Raw genomic sequence first — 26,761 nt, 5'->3', positions numbered from 1 at the left:
AGCTCTCTGTCATTTGAAATTTGTCATGAACACTCATGTGGAGCCGCTGATAATGCAGCACATGATCGGCAGGGCTGTACCTGCTGTGTGTTTATACTTCATGCATATATGAGAGGTAGCTCTAGAGTGAAATTAAGATGGACAGGATGCTTTTCAAGGAAGCAAGTGTGAGTCAGTGAATGCATAATTGAGAAGGATGCACAGAGTTATGATTTTATTAGAGACAAAACACACGTTTGCAATCCCAATAATGCAAACAAACTGCAACTCAACACTTTTGTTTGTATTTGAGGGAAATAAACTGATAACATTATATGCCTATTTACTATCAAGCTGTGTTTAAGGTTTGCTATGGTGTGCACTGCAAAACAGGATGCAAGCCTGCAATGTTGTTTTCAGGAAATGGAACATCAAGCAAAGTATTTACCAGGATATTATTGAGCCTACTATCAGTGAAGGAGCACAGGAACAGTTACTTTATGTATTTACAGACTGATGAAGGCTGCAGATTACTATTTAATTACAGCGTCAGTACGCTCCGTCATTAATCACATGGATTACAATAAGTAAACACGACACTGTATGTAAAAGAACAAAAGGTCAAACAAACCATTCATTAATGTTTCTCAAATATTAAATGGGGCTGGAAATGCACTGATGTTCTTTGTAGATTTGTCAAATTAGTGACAAATTGATCCAGACTAAAATATATTGCACATCAGTCATTTTCAAAGCAGAGTCCATTTTTCCTGCTTTCCTGATGCCTTAAAGGAGTGATATTTTGCTTTTTTTTTTTTTTTTTTTTTTTTTTTTTGTTAAATGGAATTATTCATTTTAAAACATTTCCCTGTGGTCTACATAAACTGTAAATGCTAGGCTTGGGTCTGAATTCTTCATTAATTAAACTCCACAGGTCCATCTTCAACCCTTTTCCTGAGTAATGACACCAGAAAGGTCGTTTTGAGCACTGGCCCTTTAAATGCAAATGGACACTTCATGCCCCACCCCTTCCAGGTTGTTGGCTGTGCTGCTCTGTCCCATTCAACCAACAACTGAACATTTTAGGTAATCGGCTTGAAGTTTGGACATATTTTCCGTATGGACTACAACCGCTGCTGCTGACAAACAATAATGGTGTACTTGGAAAAATGTTCATCGGAAGTCTGGGCCTTATATGTGCAAATGTCATGACGTAACTATTTATAGACCTAACAAATTAAGCAGGAATTAAAACAGGTTGTAGAAATCCACTCAATTTTTGCTAAAGAGAATATAAAGATAGCTTTGTACCACCTGGAGGGTTCAAATTCAAACTTTATGAACTGTTAGGGTCCAAATACACAAATAAATGTACCAAAGACTAATAAAAGTGGGTTTAACAAAATATGACCCCTTTAATTTTTTTCTTCGTTGTATGTGATAGTAGATAAAGATGTTGTATATTTAGGCTTTAGGTCATTGGAATGGGCATTTTCTTCCACAACGGTAAACATTTTATTGACAAAACACCTACAGAACAACTGACCATATAGATAATTGTTTAAATGTGCTGTAAGTGCACAAAAACATTAAATGAAGATGAAGTACAGTTAACTAAAAGGATTAGAGATGGTAATGGCAAATGAATGAAACAACGAAAGGGAATAACAATAGCTAAGCAAAAATATTTAGGGCTATAAGATATAATACTAGCCAACAGACAAGGCTAGTAGGGTTTATATTATTTCAGAAGAACTTCTATAACTAAATACTCTGTCCAAGTTTGCTTATTATAATAAGATGCTGGGAGGTATAACAGCACCGGTGACAACCTCCCTGGTGCTTTCATATTTCATTTCCATTCAAGGATCTCTGGTCATCTGGCACTAGTGTTTTCTTCAAAAGTTACATTTCCCACAATATGTTTCAATAAAATATAGACCACCTGCAGTAAATATCATTACAGCCAATTTGAACTGCAATATTTCACCAACTTTTTTTGCGCCACATCTCCCCAAAGGTTCTCATGAACAGCTTTCCCTCCATAAACCCGGCTGTGAGTATTCACATCATTTCATTATTCAACTTTGGCCAGGACAAAATGTCTACAGCATGGCCATAAATCAAATTATATTACATGTCCAATTTTTATTGTGTATTTTACCGCTCCGAACAAGTCCTTCTCGCTGGAAAGCATGTCCAGCAAATAAAAAAAAAAAAAAAGAAACAATATGGAGTGAAACTGCCGGTGCACAGAAACCAAAGCCAAATTTACATGCAACATTAAAAACTCTTAAGTCTGAAGTTTTCGGCTTAAATATAAAGTAGCAGCACCTTGTAAAAACTGTACTGTTTTAGGAGTGATGGATTGAGAGAAAGGTGACAGAGAGAAAGCCAACAGGGAGATGATTGAGGGCCGGTGGGGATTTAACAGGTATGCAGGGGTTTTAGATGAATGACTACAGTATGTTAGCAGGACAGGGGGCGAGAGGAGAGCATGTCTACCTTTTGGTGACGGCGCAGCGTTGCACAGTGATGTTCTGTTTGTGCGAGCATCTGCACCTGTGAGTTACAAAGTCAAAAACAAATTCAACAAAAAGCATCATCAACACATCAAAAATATGACAAGGCAAACAGTTTATAAAGCTTCTGCAACCTTTATGCGGTTTTCATTATGCATAAGGATGCATCAATATTAATGTTACATTATTATTTCATTATTGGACTGGAGGTTAAGGACAGTCAAAAGTACTTGCTGTTGATGAAAATATTGTTTCTGGAAGAAAACCAAACGAAATGGCAAAAGCTGAATATTGTTAAAAGCAGCTCTAATTCACTTAGGTTTTATTGTGCACACGTGCCTGCATTGTAATACTCTAGGAACCCAATGGACATTATGACATGAAATCTCAAAAGAACCCACAGCATTGTGCATAAAGCAACATGGCGAAAGTAAAAAGACATAGTTGGTAGCCGAAATGACAAATAGAGCTGTTAAGAACTACTTTTAACCTTTTAAATATTAAACTTCTACCCACAGGAGGTTGATACAAATATACAGTCAGAAAGACACAAAACGCTGTTCAAAACAATCTGGCAGGGGACGGAGGGACAGGTGCAGAGTTTGCTGTCTGATAAATGATAGACACCATCATAGTAATTGAGTAGTGTTGGCCAGCTTTGGTTCATGCTCCACTGTCTGTCATGGCTTATGTGTCATGAGGGGCTGGTGCTGCTAGGTCATGCAGGGATGACAGTTAAAAATGAACAGTGCAGCCTCGTGGGTCCCACAATAAACACCAGGGCTGGATGAAAGCCAAATACACTGGGCCTTATGGAGTGACCTGACAGGACACATGACTAATGTATTTAACAGCAACTACTGAAAAAACATATCATCTCATGTAGAAGTAGGGACCAGTGATAAAATGATAATCATGACTACCTGCAATATAATTTTACAGCATACTTATCATTATGGTGATATAAATGTTCGTCTTTATTTTGTTTACTTTGTCATTAACATGATTTGATGTTTTATTGTTTTCCTTAAATGTGAAAAATATGAATCAAGTTCTACCTACATTTATGAAATATTTGACTTGTTGGCAAGTGTTTGCGATCATTTAAACCGGAAATAGTGTGTGGTTTCATTAATTTTCACACAGGAAAGAAAAAGGGGCTTTAAATCTGAAAGAAACAAAGGTGTGACATCTATATTATAAAAGGGAAGTGGACTCTGTGTGTGTCTCGGGTGTCACACAAAATCCGGAAAGAGCTGACTGGAGCAGTTTGGCATACTTATGTACAGTCGCAGAAAAAATATTAGACCACCAAAAGTCATCAGAAACTATGGTTATGCAATCAAGTACTAACTCCTGTGTGTATCATGTGATGAAAAACAGACAGAAAAGAAAATATGGAATGCCTAAAAGCACTGTTTTTGGCAGTACAATGCCATAACTATTAATGGAAGAACTGAAGAGATTTTGGTTATTATCAAGAAAACATGGAAAATGGCTAGATATCAGCTCTGAAATTAAACTCTTATGAGCTATTTTTGTTGCCATCACATTTGTCCAAACAAATGTACCTTTACTTGTACCAGACATTAAAATGAACAAGAAACTGAAGAAAACAAGGGTGGTTCAATAATTTCTTCCACAACTGTATTTTTGGTCAAGGAAGAGACCAGTGAAAATGGCAAGTTGATAGGACCAATATTTTGGGATATATTAAAAATTTTGGAATACAATGGCCTTTAATCACGTTGCTATGCCCAGAATCATAGAATCATAGAACTGAAGTGGGTTACCCAGCAACAACCAATAGGGCCAAGTTGCCATGGTGTCAAATTTCATGTGCAGAAACAGACATGCTAGCTGAGAGGTTATTCAACTGAAAATACCAGTGGAATTTACCAAGAAAGTAAAGGACGAGTATCAGAGGATCTAGAACCTGTGATCTACAACTTTCCCCACAGGTCAACGCGCTAGTTTATCATAATTACCGATGATATGTATTAATATGAACATTTTATTCATCATAACATTACTGGTCACAATACCCACCTCTATGTAGAGATGGCAATATGTGCATGCTGGGGCACCGTAAAGGGAGGGTAAACGTGACAACTTCATGGGGTCCAGCATTTCTGGAGGGCCCACAGAGCAATGGAGGGGGTCCAGTGGATACAGGTTAGAAGTTGTGAAAATAATTGCTAACAGTGCCCCAGTGTGCAAACACTTTTGTTTTAAAGGAGTGATATTTTGCCTTTTTTGAAGTGGAATTATGCATGTTAAAACATTTCCCTGTGGTCTACATAAACTGTAAATACTATGTTTGGGTCTGAATTCTTCATTAATTCAACTCCACAGGTCCATCTTCAACCCTAATTTTGAGTGATGACACCAGAAAGGTTGTTTTGAGCACTGGCCATTTAAATGCAAATGAGCCACTTCATGCCCCACCCCCTCCAGGTTGTTGGCTGTGCTGCTCTGTCTGTTCAACCACTTGTGTTCGCTAATACAACCAACAACTGAACATTTTCGGTAATTGGCTCGAAGTTTGGATATATTTTCAGTATGGACTACAACCGCTGCTGCTGACAAACAATAATGGCGTACATGGAGAAATGTTCATACGAAGTCTTGACCTTATATGTGCAAATGTTGTGACATAACTAGTTACAGACATAACAAATTAAGAAGGAATTAAAATGGGTTGTAGAAGTCCACTCGATTTTTGCCAAAATTAATATAAATTTAGTTTGCGGCACCTGGAGGGTTCAAATTCAAACTTTATGAACTATTAGAGTCCACAAATACACAAATAAATGTACCAAAGACTAATAAATGTGGGTTTAGCAAAATATGACCCCTTTAAAATGTTAGGTGCTGACACTGGTCTTAACCCATGAGGAAACCCTACTACTATACAGTTATTGTCTTCACAGAGAAGAGCATGATCTTAATAGGAATGTATTTGTGTGGGCCACACACATTTAATACAAGACACACAGTACTTTACAATATAGTTCTTAATATTCTAAGAGGGGCATGAAATCTCCAGCTACTTATCTAAGATGATTACATTATATTTTTACTAGTGTTGGTCAGTTTCTCTGACAGTCAAACGTCCACCATTTTGGACAGATGATAGTGATCACAGATTATTAAATGCTGACAAAGGTCAAGAAAACTCCAACATTTCAAGAAATGAATGAAGACAGGGGCAAAACAGAACAAAACATCTTGGTCAAAATATCTCTGAATGTAAACATACGTGTATAGTGTCAAGATCTATTGCCACAAAAAAGGCTGACCTTGGAAGATTGAAGGTCAAGATCATAGTGAACAATTTTCTAAAAATCATTCTAAGTCAACATTTTGTTCATAGATTTCTTCCAAATTTTCACTCAGGTATCCTTGGACCATTGTCTTTCAGGATGCAAAGCACACTCTTGGCTGTATTTGAATATATTTACATATTTGGGATTAATAGGTTCAAGTGCTCAGAGTCTGGGTTACATGTGAGGACTGAGGTGTCTTGGCGGAGGCTCGTTCTCTGTTAGTTCTATATGGACAGTGATTTCTGGAGATAGACTGTTGTTGCGGGGAATTATAAATTACACAAGGCAAAGGTTAGTGTTTTAAAAAAAACTGGTTACATTTTTATGTATGTATCAAATAAAACAAACAAAAAAATCCACAGCAAATAAATTACCTATCATTTTATAAATCATTTGCTTTGAAAAACTAGAAAGGTCAGCATCATAATCTTTGTCAAAGGATGGACAGATTTCAGTTGCTCGGGGTCTTTGTTTTCTCATTTAGTCAAATAAAACTTTCTGGGTCAAAGTCAAAGTATTTTCTGCTTGACTGCCAGAACTGTGATACCAAACCTTTGCCAAGTTACTGTGCATCATACCTGGCATCTGACCTCAACTTTGACCAAACACAGTTCAACTAAACACTCAGAAGGCTATTTTAAAACCCTCAGCCAGCTACCAATCAGGATTCTGCATTTTAGAGGAGATAAATGGCCAAGAGAGATATTTTCCCTTACCAGTTTGCCACAGATTCACTCAGTGCGAAGCCTCTCTCTGGGAGGGGGAGGGTGACAATGTTACATGCACTTCATAGAGTTAATTAAGGGGGATAACTCATTTATATGTGCAATTACTGGGGTGAATTACCTCCCCATAAAATTACGCCTTCTCTACATTTCTTCGTCCAGCAAAGATAGATAGATATATGTGTATATTATTTTTATCTTCTCGTCAGATTTTTCTCATTCAGTAAGCAGCTGTAGTGTATCATATACTCTTTGAAGGACAGTATGCACATAAATATCATTATTTAGTGTGTTAGTATTTTATTTTTTACTTTTGTATCCCATTTGGGAAACCATGACGGACTCCATCTCCCTGTCTGTGCACATGTACACCGGCATTGTGCCTTAAAAAAAACAACATATCTGATGTTAGTCACTGAGAAAAACAAAACAGCAAGGATGGCAAAAATGTAAGACTTACTGCAGGGGCTGCTCTGGTGGTAGTGCAAATGTGAGAAAGACAAGATGGGCGCCAACTCGCTGCGGAAACCAATGCTTCCCGCCTCATTTATCTCCTGTGTTTCCTTCACATTTCCTTCACCTTTCAGCGGTTGCCCCGCCCCTTCCAGGTCTGCCCAGACCACGCCCCTCTCCCTCAGCACCAGGTGTTCTAGTTCATGGTTCTCCAATTCATCTGCCCGCCTGACCAGTCCTGCTGCACGCAATGACGAATAATGCCGACTATAAGCAGGCAAGAGGATGTTCACCATTCTGCAATGCAATGAAGCATAATTATGAATAGGGACATTTTTTTCTCTAAGGGCTGAAATGCAGTTTCTTCTAAAAAAAAATTAAGTGTTTACTTTGTTGGTTCATTTGTGCGAAAGAATTCTGGGTAATGTCAACCTACTTCTGCATGCGCTTGTTCTCTTGATCCTGCAGTGCAGTGAGCTCGACCATCTGCTTGATGTGTTGTTTGAGATCGTTCACCTGCAGCTCCAGTCTGTGGCAATGTAGGTCCTTCTCTAACACCTGAGCAAAGAGGGGGAGGGAAGTCAGAGAGCAAAAATGTTACAGCCACTCTAACAGATCGGTACAGTGAGTTGGCTCTCTAGCAGACAGATTTAAAAGGGGGTTAGGATACTAAGATCCAAAGTTCTGTTTTCATCTATGTTTTATCTGAAAGGCTGTTGTGGATAAGGTGGGGGCAGGGGGATGGAACTCTGACGTAAAGCAACTACGAAACAACACCAGAGAGAACATTTGACCGGTAGGTGCGTCATAGTTCTGGGTCAGTTCCTGGAAGAAAGGATAAAGAAGAAAAAAAATAACATGGACATGGTTTTAGGTAACCGGCTGCTGTGTGAAGGATGAGTAAAGAGTATTGATTTATTCTCTTCAGTGATCCACGAGTGAGCTGGAGAAATAAAATGAGAACGGTTCTAATTACTGGGAGAACAGATGGGAAGAAAACAAAGACAGTCACGACACCAGTAGAGACACAGCCTACCTTCCAAAATAAACAAACAAAAAACACTAAGCAAAGCGTTTTGAAGGATCTAACCCACATTGTAAAGTTTCTGTCTGTATCTAATCAAGCTCACAATAAGTCAAACTATTTCATACTATCCTTAAGTTATACAATTAAGTTCAGTATGTGGTTTTATGAACTGCTGAGTTTGAGGCAAATTTATCATAAAGTGGAAATAATGTTAATGAGTTGTAAATAAGTTTCACCTTAACCAGTAAAAACGTAGCAAGACAAAACTTCTACAAAAATAATTTCTATACAAAATCACAAACCAGGTTTAGAGTATAGGCATAGGTTAAAAAAAAAAAAAAACAGACACACACGCATGCACAAGCCAATTACCGTTTCAGCAGCAGTATGTGCAAAAATGTGTAGTGACATGCACTCGGTTTTACTCACCTCTGAGTCATGGTTATTTGATTTTAACAACTTCATCTCATTCTCAACCCGATGGAGGCAGCCATCATTGTCCAGGAAACGTGTTTCAATGTCCCTCAAACGTTTGCAAATATGCTGTTGTTGAGTACGTAAGCTGGCGATCTTACGCTCATGCTTGCAAGTGGCCTGTTGGACAAAAACAAAAACAAAAGTGGATGTAATGATGCAAATTCAACAAGATTATACACTATTTATTGTAATTCTGTGTATGTGAACACATAGATATAGAGCTAGGTGATGTCGACAACAAATTAAATGTACATTTTTTCCAATGCTATGGATGAGTCACAATTGTATTTAAATATTTTCCGACTGCAAGAGATGAAGATTCAAAAAACTCTTTCCTCACTACAATGACATGGCATATTTGTAGGAGAAACGCATTCACAGATAACAAATTACATATAGGAAGCAAAAAGGTTGCAGTTTGAATTTTTGTTGAGCACGGAACATACACAGAGGAATAATCTTGATTTATCTTTGACTAATCAAATTCATCTGATATATTGCCAAGTCCTACCTGGCAATGTATTTGTATTTCATATTTACGGTTTTGCCTACCTGTACTTAGTATCTACATGCATCTTCTATTAAAATTAGTGTTTACATGCATGGTGCCTGAAAACTAGATTAAAGTGGGCATGAGCTCTAAAATGTTTATAATTTTAGTACTTATTAGCAGCATGCAGGCTCATTTAGCACAACTTTGTCAGAAAAATCAAAGGCATTTGCATTTACAATCTTAATCAGCCTTTCAATCATTACTTACGTAAGTACAAGTTTTTGAAATGCAGATGATTTAGAATCACCACAATCTATCTGGGTCATTTTCGACCATTCTGCAAATGTTTTGTGCTTTTTCAGAAAGCATAGAGCCAAAACTTCTAGAGATTTTTCATACTTTAAATGGCATTTACAGCTGGAACTAACAGTGGGACTCAAATGGCAGGGAAAAGCCAGACACTGGGGAGCAATGACCCTGTCCTGTAGTGGCGTAAATGAGAGGCTAAGACAACTATAGAGAACAGAGAAGTGAAATGATGACTCAGCAGCTGTTTTTCTGCGGGGATGATGGAGTCTGTGGATAGCAGCGTAAGCATCAACTACCTTCTCAGTCTTTTCTTTGGCACAGAAATATTGGACCTGCAGGTTGTCCTCCTCACTGTAGCGCTGGCGCAGCTCATTCTCCTTCAGTTGTCTCTCCAGATCCAGCTGTTCCTTCCTGATTTGGGCCCGGCTAGAAAAGATTCTCTGCAGAGCTTCTGACACCCTAGAATGAAAGAAATCAGTGATGTTTAAATATACAAACATTGTCTTTATTGAACTGCAAAAGAAAACTGAAAATGACCAGAACTGAATATCAAAACAACAGATGTTATAAAATTGTAATGCAATTATGTATTTAAATGAACTTCTAATTTATGCATGAAATATTAAGAGATAGTCTCAATACATAAATTAAAATAAACAGAAACATATAGACCTGTAATTGAGGCTTTTGTTGATACTGTCAGAGAGGTTTATGTTAACTGCTAAATGCATGACATTGTAGTCTGTGTTTTTGCTGTATTACAACATTATGCTAAAAAGCTATTTGTATATTGTTTTGTCCATGCAGATTTACATACATGGGGAGACAAATATTAGAAACACCTCTTAGTATAACGCAATTCAATAAAACCTCCCCTTCACCACAGGGATTCAAGCCAGATGTGATTACAAACTGCTATGCCAAATGCTGAAAGTGATTGACTGCTGTGCCAAGAGCTCCTACGAACCACTTGTTCAAGTATTTAACAAACCTTTAAAAATGAAAAAGGTTCACAAGATAGTTTTATCAACAAAATCAAGACAATTTCAATCAAGTTGTATAAGAATAATTACAGATCAAAAGACTGAATTTCTGGGCCGATCAAAGCTGGTGTTATTGCCTGTTTATTTTGTTTCTGTTCTGTAATTATTCCCCCTTTTGTGCCGAGAAAACAGAAATTCTCAGTAGTCTTTCAGGCCCTCATCGCACTACCTTTAAACAAACACAAATTCAATCATACACATTTATGAAACATTTAATATAACACAAAAGATAAATGTTGACCACTTCAGCTGGTGAAATGCAGTTTTACTAACCAATAACTAACTGGTGCACGACTAATAATAAAAATACTTTTAAAATTCCAAATTAATTTTTTAAATATATATCTGTGACACTACAGCCTCCACATGACGCCAATTCTGTTTGGTCTCAGTCACAAGCATATACATAGCTCTGTGATGTATGTACTGTATATAATCCTAGAACAGAGATGAGATGAGGATATCCAGATTAAATGCAAGTGACTGTCTGGTTGAGTTAATGCAGGAGGAGAGACAGGAAAGGCATGCAGGTAAATAAGACTGGAGAGCTGTCGCTGAAATGTGACTGCACTCTTCAATGTAACTCCAGTGACGTAGGAGACGTCGTGGCCTTGCTAGACTGTTGAATTTTTAATAGTGTGAGAAGCGTGCAGCCTCTATTCAGAGCCTCTCACAGTGCGAGTTGTGAATTCTGATGCCAGTGAATGAAATGTGTGGGAGTGAGACTCATTCAGCTTTTCTCTGTCCCCCCCACCCCATATACCTTTATACACAGAGGTACCTACTACATATTGGTGACAAACTGACAAAGAAAATAGGAATGGTCTACACGGAGCTGCAGTCGTTTTTAAAAAGACATATATTAAGTCCAGCAATCTTCATAGATGTATAAAACAACCCCTAATTAGACTACATGGCTGAGATCTGAACTGAAAGATTTATACACCGATATACGGCACATTCTTCTGAAAATTCGATTTATTTGCGTATACTGTGCATCAATATTTTAGTGCCAGGCTGTTGTTAATATACAAGACCACAAGATTAGCAATAAATGTGGAAAATACTCAGGTATAAAGTGTTGCAGAGCTGATATGTTGGTATGATGCACTTTCACCCCAAAAACAGTAATGGAAGAAACACGTAATATTGCAATATACAAATTTAAAAAACAACTGGAAAGAAGGGCAGAAGGCTGAAGCGGGACATCAGTTATAGATAGCTCTAACTGTTCTTTATTGGTTTTTGTTACACCAACTAGTGCAGCATGATGTACCCCCTGAAGATGCACCATTTTCTAGGAAGTAACAGTTTCCAGGAAATCCAAGTTCCCCATCCAAGGGATCTCCGTGAAACAAACAAGCTACTTAAGAAGTAACATATACCAGATAAACTATGTGTGTTAGCAGCTGAACAAGGCTTTGATCAGCAGTTTAGCAGCACAGACAATTAATTCTCAGGCTTTTTGTACAATAACCTTTTGCACTTTGGGAGGGTTATCTTAAAAACACTCCTAATGCATCATGTTTTGAGTGAGGGTTGATGGCAGCACAAATAAATAAATAAATATCAGCAAGCATCTTCAACTTATGATAAACACACTGCAGCCATGTGTTGCATATCAAAGCATCTAGAACTGCTTTGGGTTAAAAAAAAAAGTTTCTTGGCTTCTATTTTGGCTGCATTTTGCTAGTGCACACACCTTCAAAGGGCTGCTCTTAAAAAAAGATGCATTTGAACTTAGGTATTATTATATGTAAAGGTTAGAGAGAGGATATCCACAGACTGTGAAGACTTAAAGCCACAACAGTTTTGTAGTGGCAAACATCAGCTTTTTTGGACAAATTACAACAGATAACCATTAGATGCAATGGCACTAAGAATGATAAACTGACAACTCCTATGCTATCTATCGCTTATTCCAGTAACTTCATAGCCATGTGAATTCTGCTACTACCTGAGAACTAGTGCTTATGACAATCAGACCAACTAGTCCCACAGTTTTTTTATTTCACAGTGCAGAGGATTAATTTATATCTATTGCATATCTAAGTAAATATTATTTCACACATTACCTGGTTTTACGTAAAAGGAAAAAAAAAAAGTATCAGGAAATGTAGTTTTTGGAACATCAATTCCTGATAATACATTCTGGACCACCATGCCTAATTGCATCTTAAAACTGTCAGCTCCACTTTGTTATAATGTACTATGACCCAAAAGCCACCAGAACCACTTGTAGAAACCACAGGTCCCTTGATTGTAAAACCACTGCACAACACATTTTCAAATGCAGGCCACACACTCTTTCTGCATGCAAGTCGTGTCTGTATTCAAGTTACACTGATTATTATAAAATGGTTAATGGTGCTTAAAGAAAACAACGATGCTTACACATTAAATGAGTACACTTACCTTTTGAACTCTGCTTGTTTTTGGGACGAGATCACGCTAGAAGTCCCAGACGTTATATTCCTCTCTTCATACTGTTTCAGTTTCTGCTTCAATTGTAGAATCTTTCAATGTGGCACAGAAAAATGAAACAAGAGTCAGAAGAAAAATCCTGAAAATTATGGAGGTACATTTTTTTTTTTTTTAAAGCCGGTCATGGAATAACGGTTGCCTCATATTACCTCTTGCCGTTGTTTCTCACATATCACTGCATACTGGCCAATGTGACTGTCCAAGCTTACAACATTACTCTTCAGCTGTGTGCAGAAAAACAAAACGTGGCATAAAGATTTCCATGTATAAAAATCCTACTGCAATGCAGCTTCAGTCAAGAACATGATACTAACCGAGGACTTTATCTCCTTGGCCCTGTTTGCATACTTCAGTGTGTTGTGGGTGTCATCAAATGACTTGGAAGATGGGCTGACATTGGCAATCATAACAGTCCTGCAGTTGCCTCCGAGGGAGTCTTTAAGAATCCGCGTCAGCTTGCTGTCCCTGTATGGTATATGGGCTTTTTTACTCTGAAACCAAAGAGAGACCTTGACATTAGTTTGGATTTTGAGGTACCGGTGAACTTCAATAGTTGATGTCCGGCCATCCTGGCTACCTGAAACAATCTGCTGGAACATGGGCAATGACTGTTCCATTTCTGCAACTTCATATGCTCGGTGTAAATGTTTTTTTTTCCAAAGTTGACTCATGCCTCTGAGGTGTAGCAAGTAAACCAAAAAATATGGAAACGCTTGAGGGACTGTTGTGTTTATTTCTGCCTAACATGACACAGATTCTTTAAACTTGAAACACAAATCAAAATAAACAAAGAAAAAGTGTTTTATTTTTGCGGCATACAGAGGAACGCACTGTGTGTGTGTGTGTGTGTGTGTGGGGGGGATTTAATCTGGCCAAGTTCCACAAGCAAAGCATAGTCAGATTACACTAGTTGATGGGGACCAATAAACCTACAGGCGAACTGAACTCACACTGGAAAGTTCATTTTAAAGTTGGGAAGATCCACAAAAGACAGAACACACATCAGTAGTACTGGTTTGGAATCTCTGCAGCTGGTCTGTGAACACAGCTCCGCCTGTAAAAACGGCATTAGACAAACTACAGCCTCTTAGGTGAGTCACAACCTCATGGGCTTTGGGATTGCAGAAAGTCGCACTAAAGTTAAAGTAACTAAGAAGCGTAAAATGATCTCTTCTTGGGTTTGCAGCTGTGGTCGCACTTCTGCCTGGAAAAAACCCTAAGCTCACATCTGGATCGAAATACCTTAGTTATAGTTCAAGTCCAGTCCAAAGAATGATGGAGGAGCTACGCCAAATTAGGGAATTTTCCATTTAATAAGAGCAGGCATTCAAGTTTACCATTTGAGCAATCTCAGTGTTTTAATGCAAGTAAATGAGTGTTTTTACCAAAAAGTAGTAAAGTAAGTGATGTGTGAAGCAGGAAAAAGCAGGCAATTATAAGGGGGTCATTCCAACCTCAACTCAAACTACAGGTTTGATACTACTTCTTCAAATCTGCTGCTCACGTTTGATAAAAAAACAAAAAAAAAACAAACAAACAGAAAAACAGAGGACGTAATGGGGAGATAATCTTAGTCACCACATTTTTTGTACTTTTTCCCTTGACTCTTACAATCAACAATCAGACAGCATTTCTGGCTTGTCCACAATAAAATGCAAGACTGGCAGTATAAAATTTAACCACCCCTAACAACATTTTCAGAATGATTTCAGAAATCCCTGTTTATGTGGGTGGGATACGCTGACTTTATGTGAAAGGAAGTCCGGAACTGAGAGAGAAAGGATGTGTCGTAAAATGTATCTGCATCAGTGTGGACATGGCCTAAGGCAAACAACTTACAACAAAAACCTCTGTGCAGCATAGCATGAAGATGACATACTGAACTGCCCAAACAGAAGGAGCCGACATTCTTCTCACTCAAATGAATGGCATGTCAGCCCAGACACAAGTGGGGACATTCTTTCCTGTAAACAATGGCCACAACATAAATTTCCTTGTCTGCCTACAATAAACAGTGGAACACCAATAACCATAGGGATAGGGTGTGGAGGGAACATGGATTAGTAGTGGGCATTGTAGACCGAGCAGATCAAACTATGAGTCTACGACTGCAACACTGAATGGGTCGGTACAACACTAACTGGACAGACTCCATGAAAGAACATAGTTTCAACCTAAGAATGAAGTAACCTGTTAAAGAAGGATCGCATTTCAACATGGCAGTGGTACTTTTGCACAGCACTTCCTATATGCATGCGGCCAGCTTGCGCCTTGTCTCTTGAGACTGGAGTGTAAAATGAGAAGACTGCTTGACAGGTTAATGTATGCAACTGGAATGAAATAATACCCAAATACTCAGTTGACTCTCCACTTCCCAGGCTCTCTGTTTCATATGGAGTCCAGTGGTTCAGTTGAAATACATGCAAGTGCTTAGAGAACAAACATTTCCAAATCATGTGGTGATTTGTGGGCCAAACACAATAATAATAATAAACAAATACAAAACATTTTTGTATGACAGTATGATTCTGCACAAACAGATCTGTGAATTCCTCTAAATACTTTTACTTTATTTTAAAATATTTTAATATTCTGCGATGTGACAGCATTTCAGTCAATGACAGCATACCACGATAAACATTTATACCAAATGTTTATATTATTTTTTAAAGAAATTTCAAACAATTACTCATCTAAGAAGCATCTCTTATCAAATCAAGTCAATACAAGTTTCTACACTGATAGATGCTGTTGTTGCATCCATTTGCTCTTTAAGTCTTGAGGACATCCTTAATTTACAACTTTATGTCACTGGTATCTGACAGATTTTCCTCAACAAATGGAAAATATACAGCACTGTTAAATATTTTAAGGTAAAACCATATTTCTCCCCATCTGTGACTTTTTATTTCTAGAAAATGAGCCAAACAATAATTACATTTCCACAAAGTAAGGTTCTATAATGGACAACTGAAGACTTGCAGCTATATCAGCAATATGTAGTGGAATATGACTTCATACAGCTCTCATTAATGTTAACGTGGGAGCAGTATTTTACTTCCCTTGTTTTATGTGGTTACCAGTGCATCAAATCAGTGATGGTTCTAATTGTAGAAATGGAGTCTAAAAAAATAATGGAATATAAAAATAAGCCTTGGGTGAAAAATAAATCATGTGTAGATGTAGCTATAGCTATAGCTTTTCAGCTCAAACATACAAACTTTGACGATTGAAAATACAAAAACTTCCAACAAAACAAAACATAGTAGTGACTTTGATGTTACTTTTTTTTTTTTAAACACATAACCCTCTCTGCTCATTGTCACTGAATGGCAGAGACTGTCTTTATTCTATTTTCCATTTCTGCTGTTAGATCTTCCGAAATCCTTCCAAATCTAGACCTTGAAATCATAGTCTTCTGAAATTATGTAACTGCACAGGCTTGTATGGCAATTTGATTAATCATGAAGCCCTACAGTCAAAACTGTTTTCATTATTGTTAGGGATGTATATTTTCTCCCTTGTAAGACGATATGAGCTAGATACATGGGGCTATGATATGATCCAGGAGTTAAATGTTGATGCTGTACGATGCAACTTACTATGGTTCATACTACACATGTGGTTAATGTAAACATTAACTTTACATTCTAAAATAAATAAGCCACTTCTGTACAAACGGTCAATTGCTAACATCAAATGGATTTATTTTACAGAAGACCAGTGAATTTCAGATATACTGGCTGTGACCATAGGAAACTGTTGTACAAACAGCTGTCATAATATTGAAATTTGACCTGATTCATTGCTGATATTACGATATATGATACTGTTGTCTAGTGTGTTAACTTTATGCCACCACTGTACTGTAAGACTATGATAGTTTACTTTACTTGCACATACACCTTACAAAGAGCCATTTATTGGTATAACACTGTAATACTATAAAATTAATAAACTTTCTATTTGTGATGCTCACTCTCCACTAAACTCAAAAAAGATGATAAAAAGTCACTTAAATGATGGACAGCAATGCTGGAATAATGATAGTATATTATAAAAAAGTATATTATATAGTATATAACGTTAAGTTTAGTTATTGTCCTGCTACTGGACTTAACTGCTGCTCTGTAATGCTTATAAACAGACAGCATTTAGTTCAGCTCTTTTTCTATGAAACAAAATTGAAATTTCTTCAAAACATGTTACATTTTAGAGTTGCTGTTGATGGTATAAAGCATCTGCATTGTCTGACCTGATGTTTACCTTCTTGTTACTTTTACATACTCAAAGTTCAATGAGAGTGACAGAGGAGTGACCCGTGAGCAGAGATACAATGCAGAATTAGCGATTAAGCTTCTGTTATCTGGCTCTTGACTTCAAAACTGGGCGATCAGCCAATCCCTGGTACAACTACATTGATTTCAGAGTCAACATTCACTGTACTTCACTTGTATCTATGAATCTGTACGCCACTCATTACTCTATAGTCATATGAGCATGAGAATGATTCTGTTTTAACTACTTTAAAGAACCTGTCTTTATGAACAGAGGGGGTGGGACAAAATCTGCCATAACTTTACAGTAGCACAAAACAGACCTATTCATTTCTTCCCGAGTAGCGGGTGACATCTAATGCTAAGATGCATTACTGTCAACAATCATGATTGAATGTGGACCAGAGTTATCATCTTTTTAACCAACAGAATAGAACAATGATGGACTTCGAGCACTTTTTTTTTTGCAGCCACTGTTGTGGAACATGAGCTGTGGGTGTCAAGTTGGTTGCAATCTGCAAATTCACCGTCAGAAAACACTAAATATGACACACTGAATGTTTAAGCACACAGAATATTAGAATTATGTACGGCTGGGCGATATGGAAAAAATCATTTAACAATATTTTTTTCATATCAGACGATACCGATATGTGTCACAATATAAATCAAATCACTATTTTTGTCAGGCTTAAATTTTCCGCTACTCATAAGTTAGCTGTGAAGACATCAGGTTATTTTTGATTTAAATATGATTTATTTTCTGTCAGAGGTCGAACATGACAGATGTGCTGAAGAACATTATGCAACTGTTTCAGATAAATAAAACAGGTACATATTTTTAAAACCAAACTAAAAGTCTGACCAGCAGCCAAAAGCTTTCAAGTTTTAAAAGAGAACACAAACCAAAACAGACCATCTTCATGAAACAACACCAGGGGTATATGTGTGCGGGTGAGTTCCTTAACTGCTGTAACTGACGTAAACCAAAAGTGAAACTTAAGGAAAGGTGAGTATTTGCGTTCTTCACATAGGCTACATGTATTTGTTCGGTACACCTCCATATTGTATTGAAGGCCCCAAACTGAAACAGTCCACACCCTACTTTTCAGTAACCCGGTTGCCCGAGTTTTCGGTCAAATTTTCTCCTGAAGGAACACTCATTACCTCCTGCTGCAGCCCAAACATCAGCATGTGTGCTGCGGCTGCTCTTACACTTGTGCTGTGAGCGTCAGCCTAACTTGACGTGGGTCTAGCATGATTGGTTTGGTGTGGTGCTACTTCATTATGATTGGTGGTTCTTATGTCTGTCAAAACATGGAAGAATGAATTCTATCAAAACTGTCTCATATTTCTATCAAAGAAAAGTTATTTTGTGATATATATCGTTATCATTTTATCGCCCAGCCCTATAATTATACAACTCAAACCTGGAAAACAGCTGTTTGTCTTGATGCTTTCTTCATGTAGTCTAATGTTAAGTTATTTTGTCAAATAAATGGATAAAACATATATACTGAGATCAGCATCATTTGAACTCACCTTAGGGTCAGCAAGGGCATTGATAACATTTCCAAGGGCAAGGAGCGAGCGATTTATGTTAGCTCCCTCCCGTAAACGTGCTCCTTTGGCGTTGGTGGCACTGGCTCTCTCAGAGCCAGCCAGATCGATCAGGCTCATTTTGGCAATACAGACATTAGGATTGAGACTGGCTGTTTTGTCTTGCTGCCTTAAATATATCTGCAAACAAAGATGAGAAAAAATTTTTACTTTTTTGTCGTGACATAAAAATATATTCTGGACTTTTATTCTGGGACATAATGAAAGCATCTTTTATTAAACTTTCTGTATTTTGTCAATTACATATTTTTTGAGATATGACATCACACTACAACAATAATACTAAATGTCTTTGTCTAGTCTAAACAGAGTGAACTTAAGTACCTGAAATACAGCATGGGACCTAGAGGAAGTGGCATTCATATCAGTGGGGTGCTGTGTCCTGTTCCGATTGCCAGAATCCAAAGCCTCAAGAATATGCTCTGCAGATTTGGGCTGAAAGAGAAAAGAGGACAACCATCACCATACTGTGCAACACAGGAGCATGTGAATAATCTACAACTATATGTAAATACCAATGGCCTCTACGCAACCCAGTCAAACCCTTATATACAATTCAGGTCCCTAATGTCATTGTATGCACTGTCATACAATGAAAATCGAGGCTTTTGACTTTTGAACTTTGTAAGAAAGGATGTTATTACTGAAAATACTTTTTAAATTTCTTAGGTTTGTATACATCAGTCATTGAGGTCAGTAAGTATTTTAATTAGACATCACAGTCTGTTGTACTTTGTGTTATGTTAAAAAGTCATCTGCAGGATTTTTATTTATTTTTTTAAATATTGCATCTTTCATACAATGCACTACATAATGTGAGTAAATCTAAAGGAGACTATTAAGTGACTTTAGAATAACTATAATGTATTAATAAAATCAGATCCTATGGATGAGTGTTGCCAACCTGATGCAGCGTAAGGCCCTGAATAACCACTCCTTTTGAGCTGTCCTCTCGCACTGCAAGTGGACCCACATTGGCCAACAAGTCTCTGATTTGCTCATTGTAAACCTGTAAAAGTCCGACATAGACAGACAAAATAAGAATAAATCATAATAGGAAAGGAAACTGTGGTGTTTTCATTAACATCAGATATTACAGCCAAAATACAGAAGACAATATTGTATAGTATTTCAGAAAACAAACTACACACAAAAAGTAAAACTGTAATGATTCAGCATTCACCTCAAGATATGAGAATGCAACAGCAAACTCCTTTTCCTCCTTGACATCTTCCATGCGTTGGAACAGTTCTTTCATGGTGCGGTACATAACTCCAGGGTCATTTTGGGAACCTAACATGGTATGTGTCTTTCCTGCTCCAGTAGCACCATAGGCAAACACTAAAAAAGTTGAAAAACAAATGTGTTTAAATAATTGCAAAGCTTAGTTTAAAGTAGCACAAGACCAGTAAAACTGTACGTGAAAGAAAGAGGGTTATTTAATATCCACACAAACTGTGCTTTGCGGGAAAAGCTGGGCTACAGGGAATATATAGGTTAGGTGTGTAATATTTCGTGACATACAGATGATGATAATGATAATACATACTGCAACAACCTAAATACCAGGGTTCATACACATTTTTCAAGGTCAAAGTCAAGCACTTTTAAAGGGTCATTTTCAAATTTTTCCAGCCCAGCACCTTATCACTGGGGTAAAACACATATCCACAGGAATACATATACTCACGATTATATTTTATCACAACGATATACATTGTCATTATGCTATAAACATCTAGAATGATGTTTCATATTGGCAAAAAAGTTTAGAAATTAAAGGAAAACATGAAGTTTTATCCAAAGAAAGGGAAGCCACTTGGTGTTCTTCCGGCACACTCGCACCGAAAAAAAAAATTAAGATAAAAATGTACCTGTAATTGACCTGAGAGCACCTACTAATTTTCTTTTTTGACATAAAATTTTATTTTTCAAAATGTATCACCTCTTTGTAAGTAGCTTTGGCTTCCCATCTAACTTGGCAGAGTTAATATTAAAATAAATAGATACATCACAGAGTTATAGTTACAAGTACTTAAACTAAAATTCAAGTACTTTTCAAACCTTGAAAACACAACATTGAAATCCAAGCATTTTTAAGGATTTCAAGCACCCGTACGAACCCTGAAATACCCTCCATGCACACCAATGGGTTAGGGTTATTTAGGGTTTTGTCTGTTGTGTGTTTTTGAGTTAAGGGAATATAAACTCTGACCCACACTTAAGCACAGTAGATACCGGGAATGCACATTAACAGTCAATCAATCAATCAAATTTTATTTATATAGCACCAAATCATAACAAAAGTTATCTCATGACACTTTACATATAGAGCTGGCTGAAACCAGACTCTCAAGCCAATAAACAGTGGGCTGCAACACAATATAAGACCTAAATAAATAAAAAATAAAATGGACTCCAGACCCAAAAATGACACCTATGAAGCATTTCACCTCCTGCCCAGACCTGCCCCTTCCCACTAAGAACAATGGGCACTCAGACTGTACAGTGTGGAGACTAAGGGTTTAGACAATTAAAAAACACAATACCACTATAATACAAAAACCTTACATAGAAAAGAATCATTTCAGTTGTGGGCATCCTGTCTGCTGTTTTACAGGCATCTATTTTATCATTGAGAGGAAAATGCTTTTAGGGTCGCAAATTTTTGTTGCAGAGTCATAAGTGGCAGTAATTCTGGGCGTCAGTCCAGTTTTTATTATATATCCCCTCCTTCTGTAAACATAAAAGGCTCATTCTAAGGTAACAAAAACACAAAGACTACTATTTTTATGTGATTACACACTAATTAAACCATAACTATGAAAATGATGTTGAATGTCTACAATTAAGTCCTCCTCCATCTCTATAAATCTTACACACTGGACCCTTGAGCTGGTTTACAAGGACAGTCTCTAAGCAAAATAAAAATCACAAAAAAACCTCCATAATTTAACTTTAACATTAAGCTTTTGGTTATGTCACCAAAAAAAAAAGTTTAATTTACCAAAGAGAAAACTGGAGATAATTTATCCAAGACATTCATTTTGTAATAAATTTATTTTTTTTTTGTCATCTTCTAACTAGGTGCTTAGAGTTGTTCTATTGATAGTTTTTTTTCCCCCCAAATGGCTCTCCAAAGGCTAATCAGTTCCCAATCCTGTCATCCTGGAGTGTTGTCATCTAGTGACCAATAAGTGAACCTTATTGTGCACAAAATAAATTAACATCAGTCGGCAATTAAATGAATAATATGGCAGCGTGAGTCAGATAGCTGACTCACACTGTGGTGATGAGGTTGGCTCATTACATTATATGAACTTCAGCAAGCCACGGCTTATAAGGGGCACTACAGAATGCTGTCAAAAGTTTATGGCTTACTAATAAAACAGACCAGACTACTCCACAAAATATGAAAGGAAACCTAATACAATGGAGAGTTATTAATTTTATAATGTATTAATATAGAGCCATTCAGCTACTGACTACATTAAATAACATAATTTATTTTAGACCTTGTTTATGCTAAATGTACACAATATTTTGTGCCTTTTGAGATACAGAGGCTGAGATATACCCTTTTATCACGAGGATACCATACAAGGAGGACTATTACAGCTTTAAAATACAGGCTGTGTTTATTGACCTATTACCTGTGCAGTTAAATCCATTCATCACGCCATCCAGAACTCCTTTAGTAGTGTTCTCAAAGATGTCATCTTGAGTGGAGTTCTCACCAAACACATGGTCAAAAACAAACTTAAGGTCTTTGTTGGCTCTCTTATTAATGTTCCTGTTTCTCACTCTTTGTGACCCAAAACAAGATATGTCCTCTTCTTTGGGGTCAAAAATCAGCATGTGGTTATCAACCACCTGGATTACATTCCTAAAATTTTCACGCTTCTCGCGATCATTTTCTGGCCTCACACGGACAACCACCTTTACATGACTGCATACATCTTTTGCCATTGTTGCTCCTCTTCAGGTAATACTGTAACCCTGTAAAACAGAAAAATAGGTGGATAGAGTAAAACATTAAGTTTGTTTATATTCTTACAATTACAGATAGAAAATGTGTCATTTCACAAAGGAAATGAATAAGACACTACAAAAGGAACATGAAGTTTACCTAGCTTTGATTAGTGTCAAGCCATCAACAAAATTTCTCAGCCTTCTCAAAAAGGCATGTGACAGCTATGGATATCACTGCAATCTGCATGATAATAAGACTGGATGCATATTATTGGTGTTTCCTGACCTGACATCCAGACTGGTTTTAAAAAGTTGCTTTTAAAGATGTATAACCATGCTGCAGGTGTAGAGTTCAACATGATATTTCTGCTAGACTTAATGACAAAACAGTTATATGCCTATTCATACAGTATGAGTATATTAGTGGCAAGTGTTTATTGTAGACCTACATAATGCCTCATGTCAAATTTGACTAGATTTTACATACAGGTGGAAACAAAAGCTTGTTTTAAGAATTTCATAATGCAATGTTTGAGAAGGATACAAGGAAGTATTAATAATAACGTTGTTAAACTAAACGAAGTACATATGTACAATGATACGCCCACAATCTGCATACTGACACTTTTAGCTACTTCTGAAAACTACAACTAATATAACCAGACGACACGTCATTAAATGGGGTATTGTCTGTTTCTCGTCTATAAAAATAATCTGGCTGTACTATAACTGGCAACAATGACGGTTTCTATGGGTATAAGTTCATTCGTGCCCAGTCATGGATGGTTACGTCTCCTGTTCAAACTCAATTATAGTTATGAGATCATCTAAACGGTCTGCTAACGCCATGTGTGTGATAAACGGCTACCCTCTGCTCAGAAAACGTTAAAAATTGACAGCACACCTTGTGTCGGGGTGTTTTAAATGGCTGAAAGGATGAATGCGATGCCAGCACCGCCAATGTTAGCCTAGCGTGCTAACGCCTGCTGTTAGCCTCCTGTAGTACAACTGCTAACAGTAAGTTAGCACTGTCTTTATTTCATATGCATTAAGATTACGTGAGATTGTCCTACCTCGTGTCAGCAACAGTTAACTGTGTTTTCTTCACCAAAGTGACATTTTGAACAGACACGAGTCGTTAGTTATAAAATGTAAATGTATTCGTTACCTGAGCTTGGAGGAACGCAACTCGGACAACAAGCGCCAGTATTTTCAAAAACAACTCCTCTTCCTCTGTCGCCGCAGATTGGATGCGAGTCGCTGGTCATTGGCTACATCACAATGACGCACAGGGCATGACGGATATGAGGGCGGGGCTACACGCTGCTCTACTACGGTAAGCTTCCAGTCAACTTCCTGACAATAGACTCTGGAGAAGGGCACAGTTCATTCTGCTCCCAAATAACTTAACATTTAATTATGTACAGCTACCTACACATTCTTGTGTTTATCAGAGTATTATATACCTAATTTTGCGCCGTCATTTATTATCATAGCACAGCAACAATAACCCTTGCATCGCTCCTTTCGTTTGGTGTTAAATTACCTGCGGTTATAGCTAGGTAACGTGTGCTGCACGTGTAATTTTTGGCTCTGAACGATGTACAAAATGTTTCATAACACCCTCTGTCACTAATAACCGTCTTCAAGTTACAGCGTAGTCAGTGAGTACTTCGGTAACATTGCGCATTCATTCCACATCTCACGCTAGCTTCAATGTTTTTAGCAAGATAGCTAGCTAACCTTCACACTCACGACTTAGCATATAATTATAATACAACCACACACACTTTCTATGGTAATAATAATTTGCACAGAAAGTTAATTTTAAGTCATGTCAATCCCTGGTATTTTTATTTAATGCCATTTCAACCTGTTAAAAATCCTGACATTGAACGTGTATCCCCTGTTATTTAGTGCTATTTGTAAACAGGTTATATTCATACTGTGACCCTTCACTCCTGCACATTTTACTGTTTTATTGGAATCATACATCACTATCTGAGCTCTGAGTTTTAATGCATTCTTTTGCCAGAAAATACCTGAATACCACTTTGTACCTTGTGGCTCAGTCTGATGCTTGAGTTTTCCTTGAAAAATCCCCAGATAATCAGAATAATTATATATTCTGACCTATATACATGCAGACATATTGTATCTCACTACTTTGTATATAGCCCTGCTGTTAACAATCCCACAAAGAGCGATACAATATATTTGTTAAATTCAGCAATCACGTGGTTTGAAGTTCTAAAGTTGCTTTATTATATATCTGATTAAAAAAAGCTTATAATACAGTAAGTTTTCTAATGCTGTTACACCGCCTTTCTCTTATTTTTCCATAGATCATCATGATTTTCCAAATGTCTATGCGCGCCAGATCATTGTTATGGAAAACAAATCTGTCCACATGGCGAATCTGCATGACCTGGAAGAGTAGTGCACTCCATTCTACAGTCAATGCATCATCTGGGCTCGGTCCCCCTCCTGGATGTGAAGAACAATCCTCTGTTTCCATAATACCTCCACACACACCTGTTATGCTTAAAGAAGTGCTTCATTACTTAGATGTTCAGCCAGGTCAGGTAAGTTTGCTTCTTTTAAGTTTGATTTATTGAAAAGAAATAATATGCAATTGTCCTTTTAACTCTAACTACTAAATATTACTACTGTAACGCTTTATTGCAACAAAAGCAGTGGTGTGCACATACCTAGATTATTATTATTATGCAGCTACAAAGAATATACTTAACACTCTTATTATAAGTCTCTTAGAAGATAGGCTGAGAATTATCAGGGGTATTTTGTTATCTTGAAATACAGAATGATTTGTCTTTAAAATATGGGAAAACAAAGGGTGGATTATCAAGATTTGGCAATCATTTGTGTTAGATCCCGATTGATTGTTTCTCATCAATTCCAAGTACTCCATGCTCTGACATTTTCAGGTGAAGTCAGTTGCTGATGCTATGTATGCTTGCTGGCCTTGCACCTCTGATCTAGTGGTGATAAACATGGTAATAACATGAAACCGTTGTGCATGAAGGATTCTCTGCAATAAATATAGAGTTGGCTGACTTTATTATCATGCCAAACACATTTTCAGCTCCTGCATGCACTGTTATCATCGTGAACAGGCTTCCACTTTAACCCAACCTCAACCCACAGCTACCCCTCAGTGTTAAGAATATGCCACATTATGTTAAACACTACCACAGTCACTATGTTTATTTTTCTTGTGATTACTGTTTAATTTATATTGCTAACTTGAAATATTTCCATTAAAAAATAATTGCAAGAAAGGCTGCTCTTGACTTCTGTACACTGACAGTGATTGGACTGAAGGAAAATCTGACACGTGACTTAAATTGTATCTCTGGGATTGACTGTCAACACGGATATTTGCAAGTGATTAACTAGTGTTTGTGTTTTTATGCATTGCTGTCTGGTCTGCCTTGGTTGCTGTGGAAATGACTTTGGCATGCAAACTTGCGTGCACTCCATGCGAGAGGTGTTTATAATACTTTGTCCTCAGAATATGTGTCAAAACATTGTTCACACATTTTGAATATTAGACATTTTAATAGAGCATCACCACTAATTACAGTCTCAAAATATAGTAGATTTAAATCAACACAATGGGTATCACTAAGAAGCATTTTATTGTAGGTTTGTGGTGTCTGTTTTTTACAACTATAACTCATAAGCTGTGAGTCAGAGTACAGCAGTACCTTCTGTCTGTGGTAAATATATTGTTTGATTGTGAACTGAAAATAAATACTGAAATACTGGTGTTAAGAAATCATTTTCCAAATGCCTCAAGTGTACCTCATTACAATCTAACAATAATTTGAAATTACGTCATTGCTGGTAGTTATGCCTTCAGTGCGATGTTTGTTGCTAAGGTAAAAATTCTGTCCACACACTATATAACAACTTGTTAATAAAAGGCACACATGAATTGGACAGGATGCCAGTAGCTTGGCTTTCATTTAATGTATGTACTACAAGGACAGATGGGAATGAGTCAAAAAGCCTTCTGGTGTGGCAG

At 37.2% G+C, this 26,761-nt stretch overlaps 2 protein-coding genes across 2 annotated transcripts in view; one reads left to right on the top strand and one right to left on the bottom strand.

Annotated features, from left to right (window-relative positions):
- kif18a (kinesin family member 18A) overlaps positions 1 to 23,920 on the bottom strand; it is a 28,494-nt gene extending 4,574 nt beyond the window's left edge. The window contains exons 1-14 of the mRNA XM_030159852.1: positions 23,784 to 23,920; positions 22,392 to 22,737; positions 19,922 to 20,079; positions 19,643 to 19,747; positions 19,063 to 19,173; positions 18,661 to 18,858; positions 13,156 to 13,332; positions 12,991 to 13,065; positions 12,773 to 12,873; positions 9,611 to 9,773; positions 8,465 to 8,629; positions 7,445 to 7,566; positions 7,016 to 7,305; positions 2,485 to 2,541 (exon numbers count right to left, since the gene is read on the bottom strand). Of these exons, the coding sequence (XP_030015712.1) occupies positions 2,485 to 2,541; positions 7,016 to 7,305; positions 7,445 to 7,566; positions 8,465 to 8,629; positions 9,611 to 9,773; positions 12,773 to 12,873; positions 12,991 to 13,065; positions 13,156 to 13,332; positions 18,661 to 18,858; positions 19,063 to 19,173; positions 19,643 to 19,747; positions 19,922 to 20,079; positions 22,392 to 22,707 (2,038 nt within the window). The 5' untranslated portion in view covers positions 22,708 to 22,737; positions 23,784 to 23,920. The remainder of the gene's footprint in view (positions 1 to 2,484; positions 2,542 to 7,015; positions 7,306 to 7,444; positions 7,567 to 8,464; positions 8,630 to 9,610; positions 9,774 to 12,772; positions 12,874 to 12,990; positions 13,066 to 13,155; positions 13,333 to 18,660; positions 18,859 to 19,062; positions 19,174 to 19,642; positions 19,748 to 19,921; positions 20,080 to 22,391; positions 22,738 to 23,783) is intronic.
- A 163-nt stretch (positions 23,921 to 24,083) lies between these two features.
- The window catches only part of mettl15 (methyltransferase 15, mitochondrial 12S rRNA N4-cytidine), a 58,389-nt gene continuing 55,711 nt past the window's right edge, over positions 24,084 to 26,761 (top strand). Inside the window, exons 1-2 of the mRNA XM_030131077.1 lie at positions 24,084 to 24,374; positions 25,056 to 25,295. Coding sequence (XP_029986937.1) covers positions 25,062 to 25,295 — 234 coding nt within the window. The 5' untranslated portion in view covers positions 24,084 to 24,374; positions 25,056 to 25,061. The remainder of the gene's footprint in view (positions 24,375 to 25,055; positions 25,296 to 26,761) is intronic.

The sequence above is a fragment of the Sphaeramia orbicularis genome, chromosome 3 (genome assembly GCF_902148855.1).
Source record: "Sphaeramia orbicularis chromosome 3, fSphaOr1.1, whole genome shotgun sequence".
NCBI lineage: Eukaryota > Metazoa > Chordata > Actinopteri > Kurtiformes > Apogonidae > Sphaeramia > Sphaeramia orbicularis.
The sequence above is the reverse complement of the archived record's forward strand: the minus strand, read 5'-3'. Positions and strand labels throughout refer to the sequence as shown.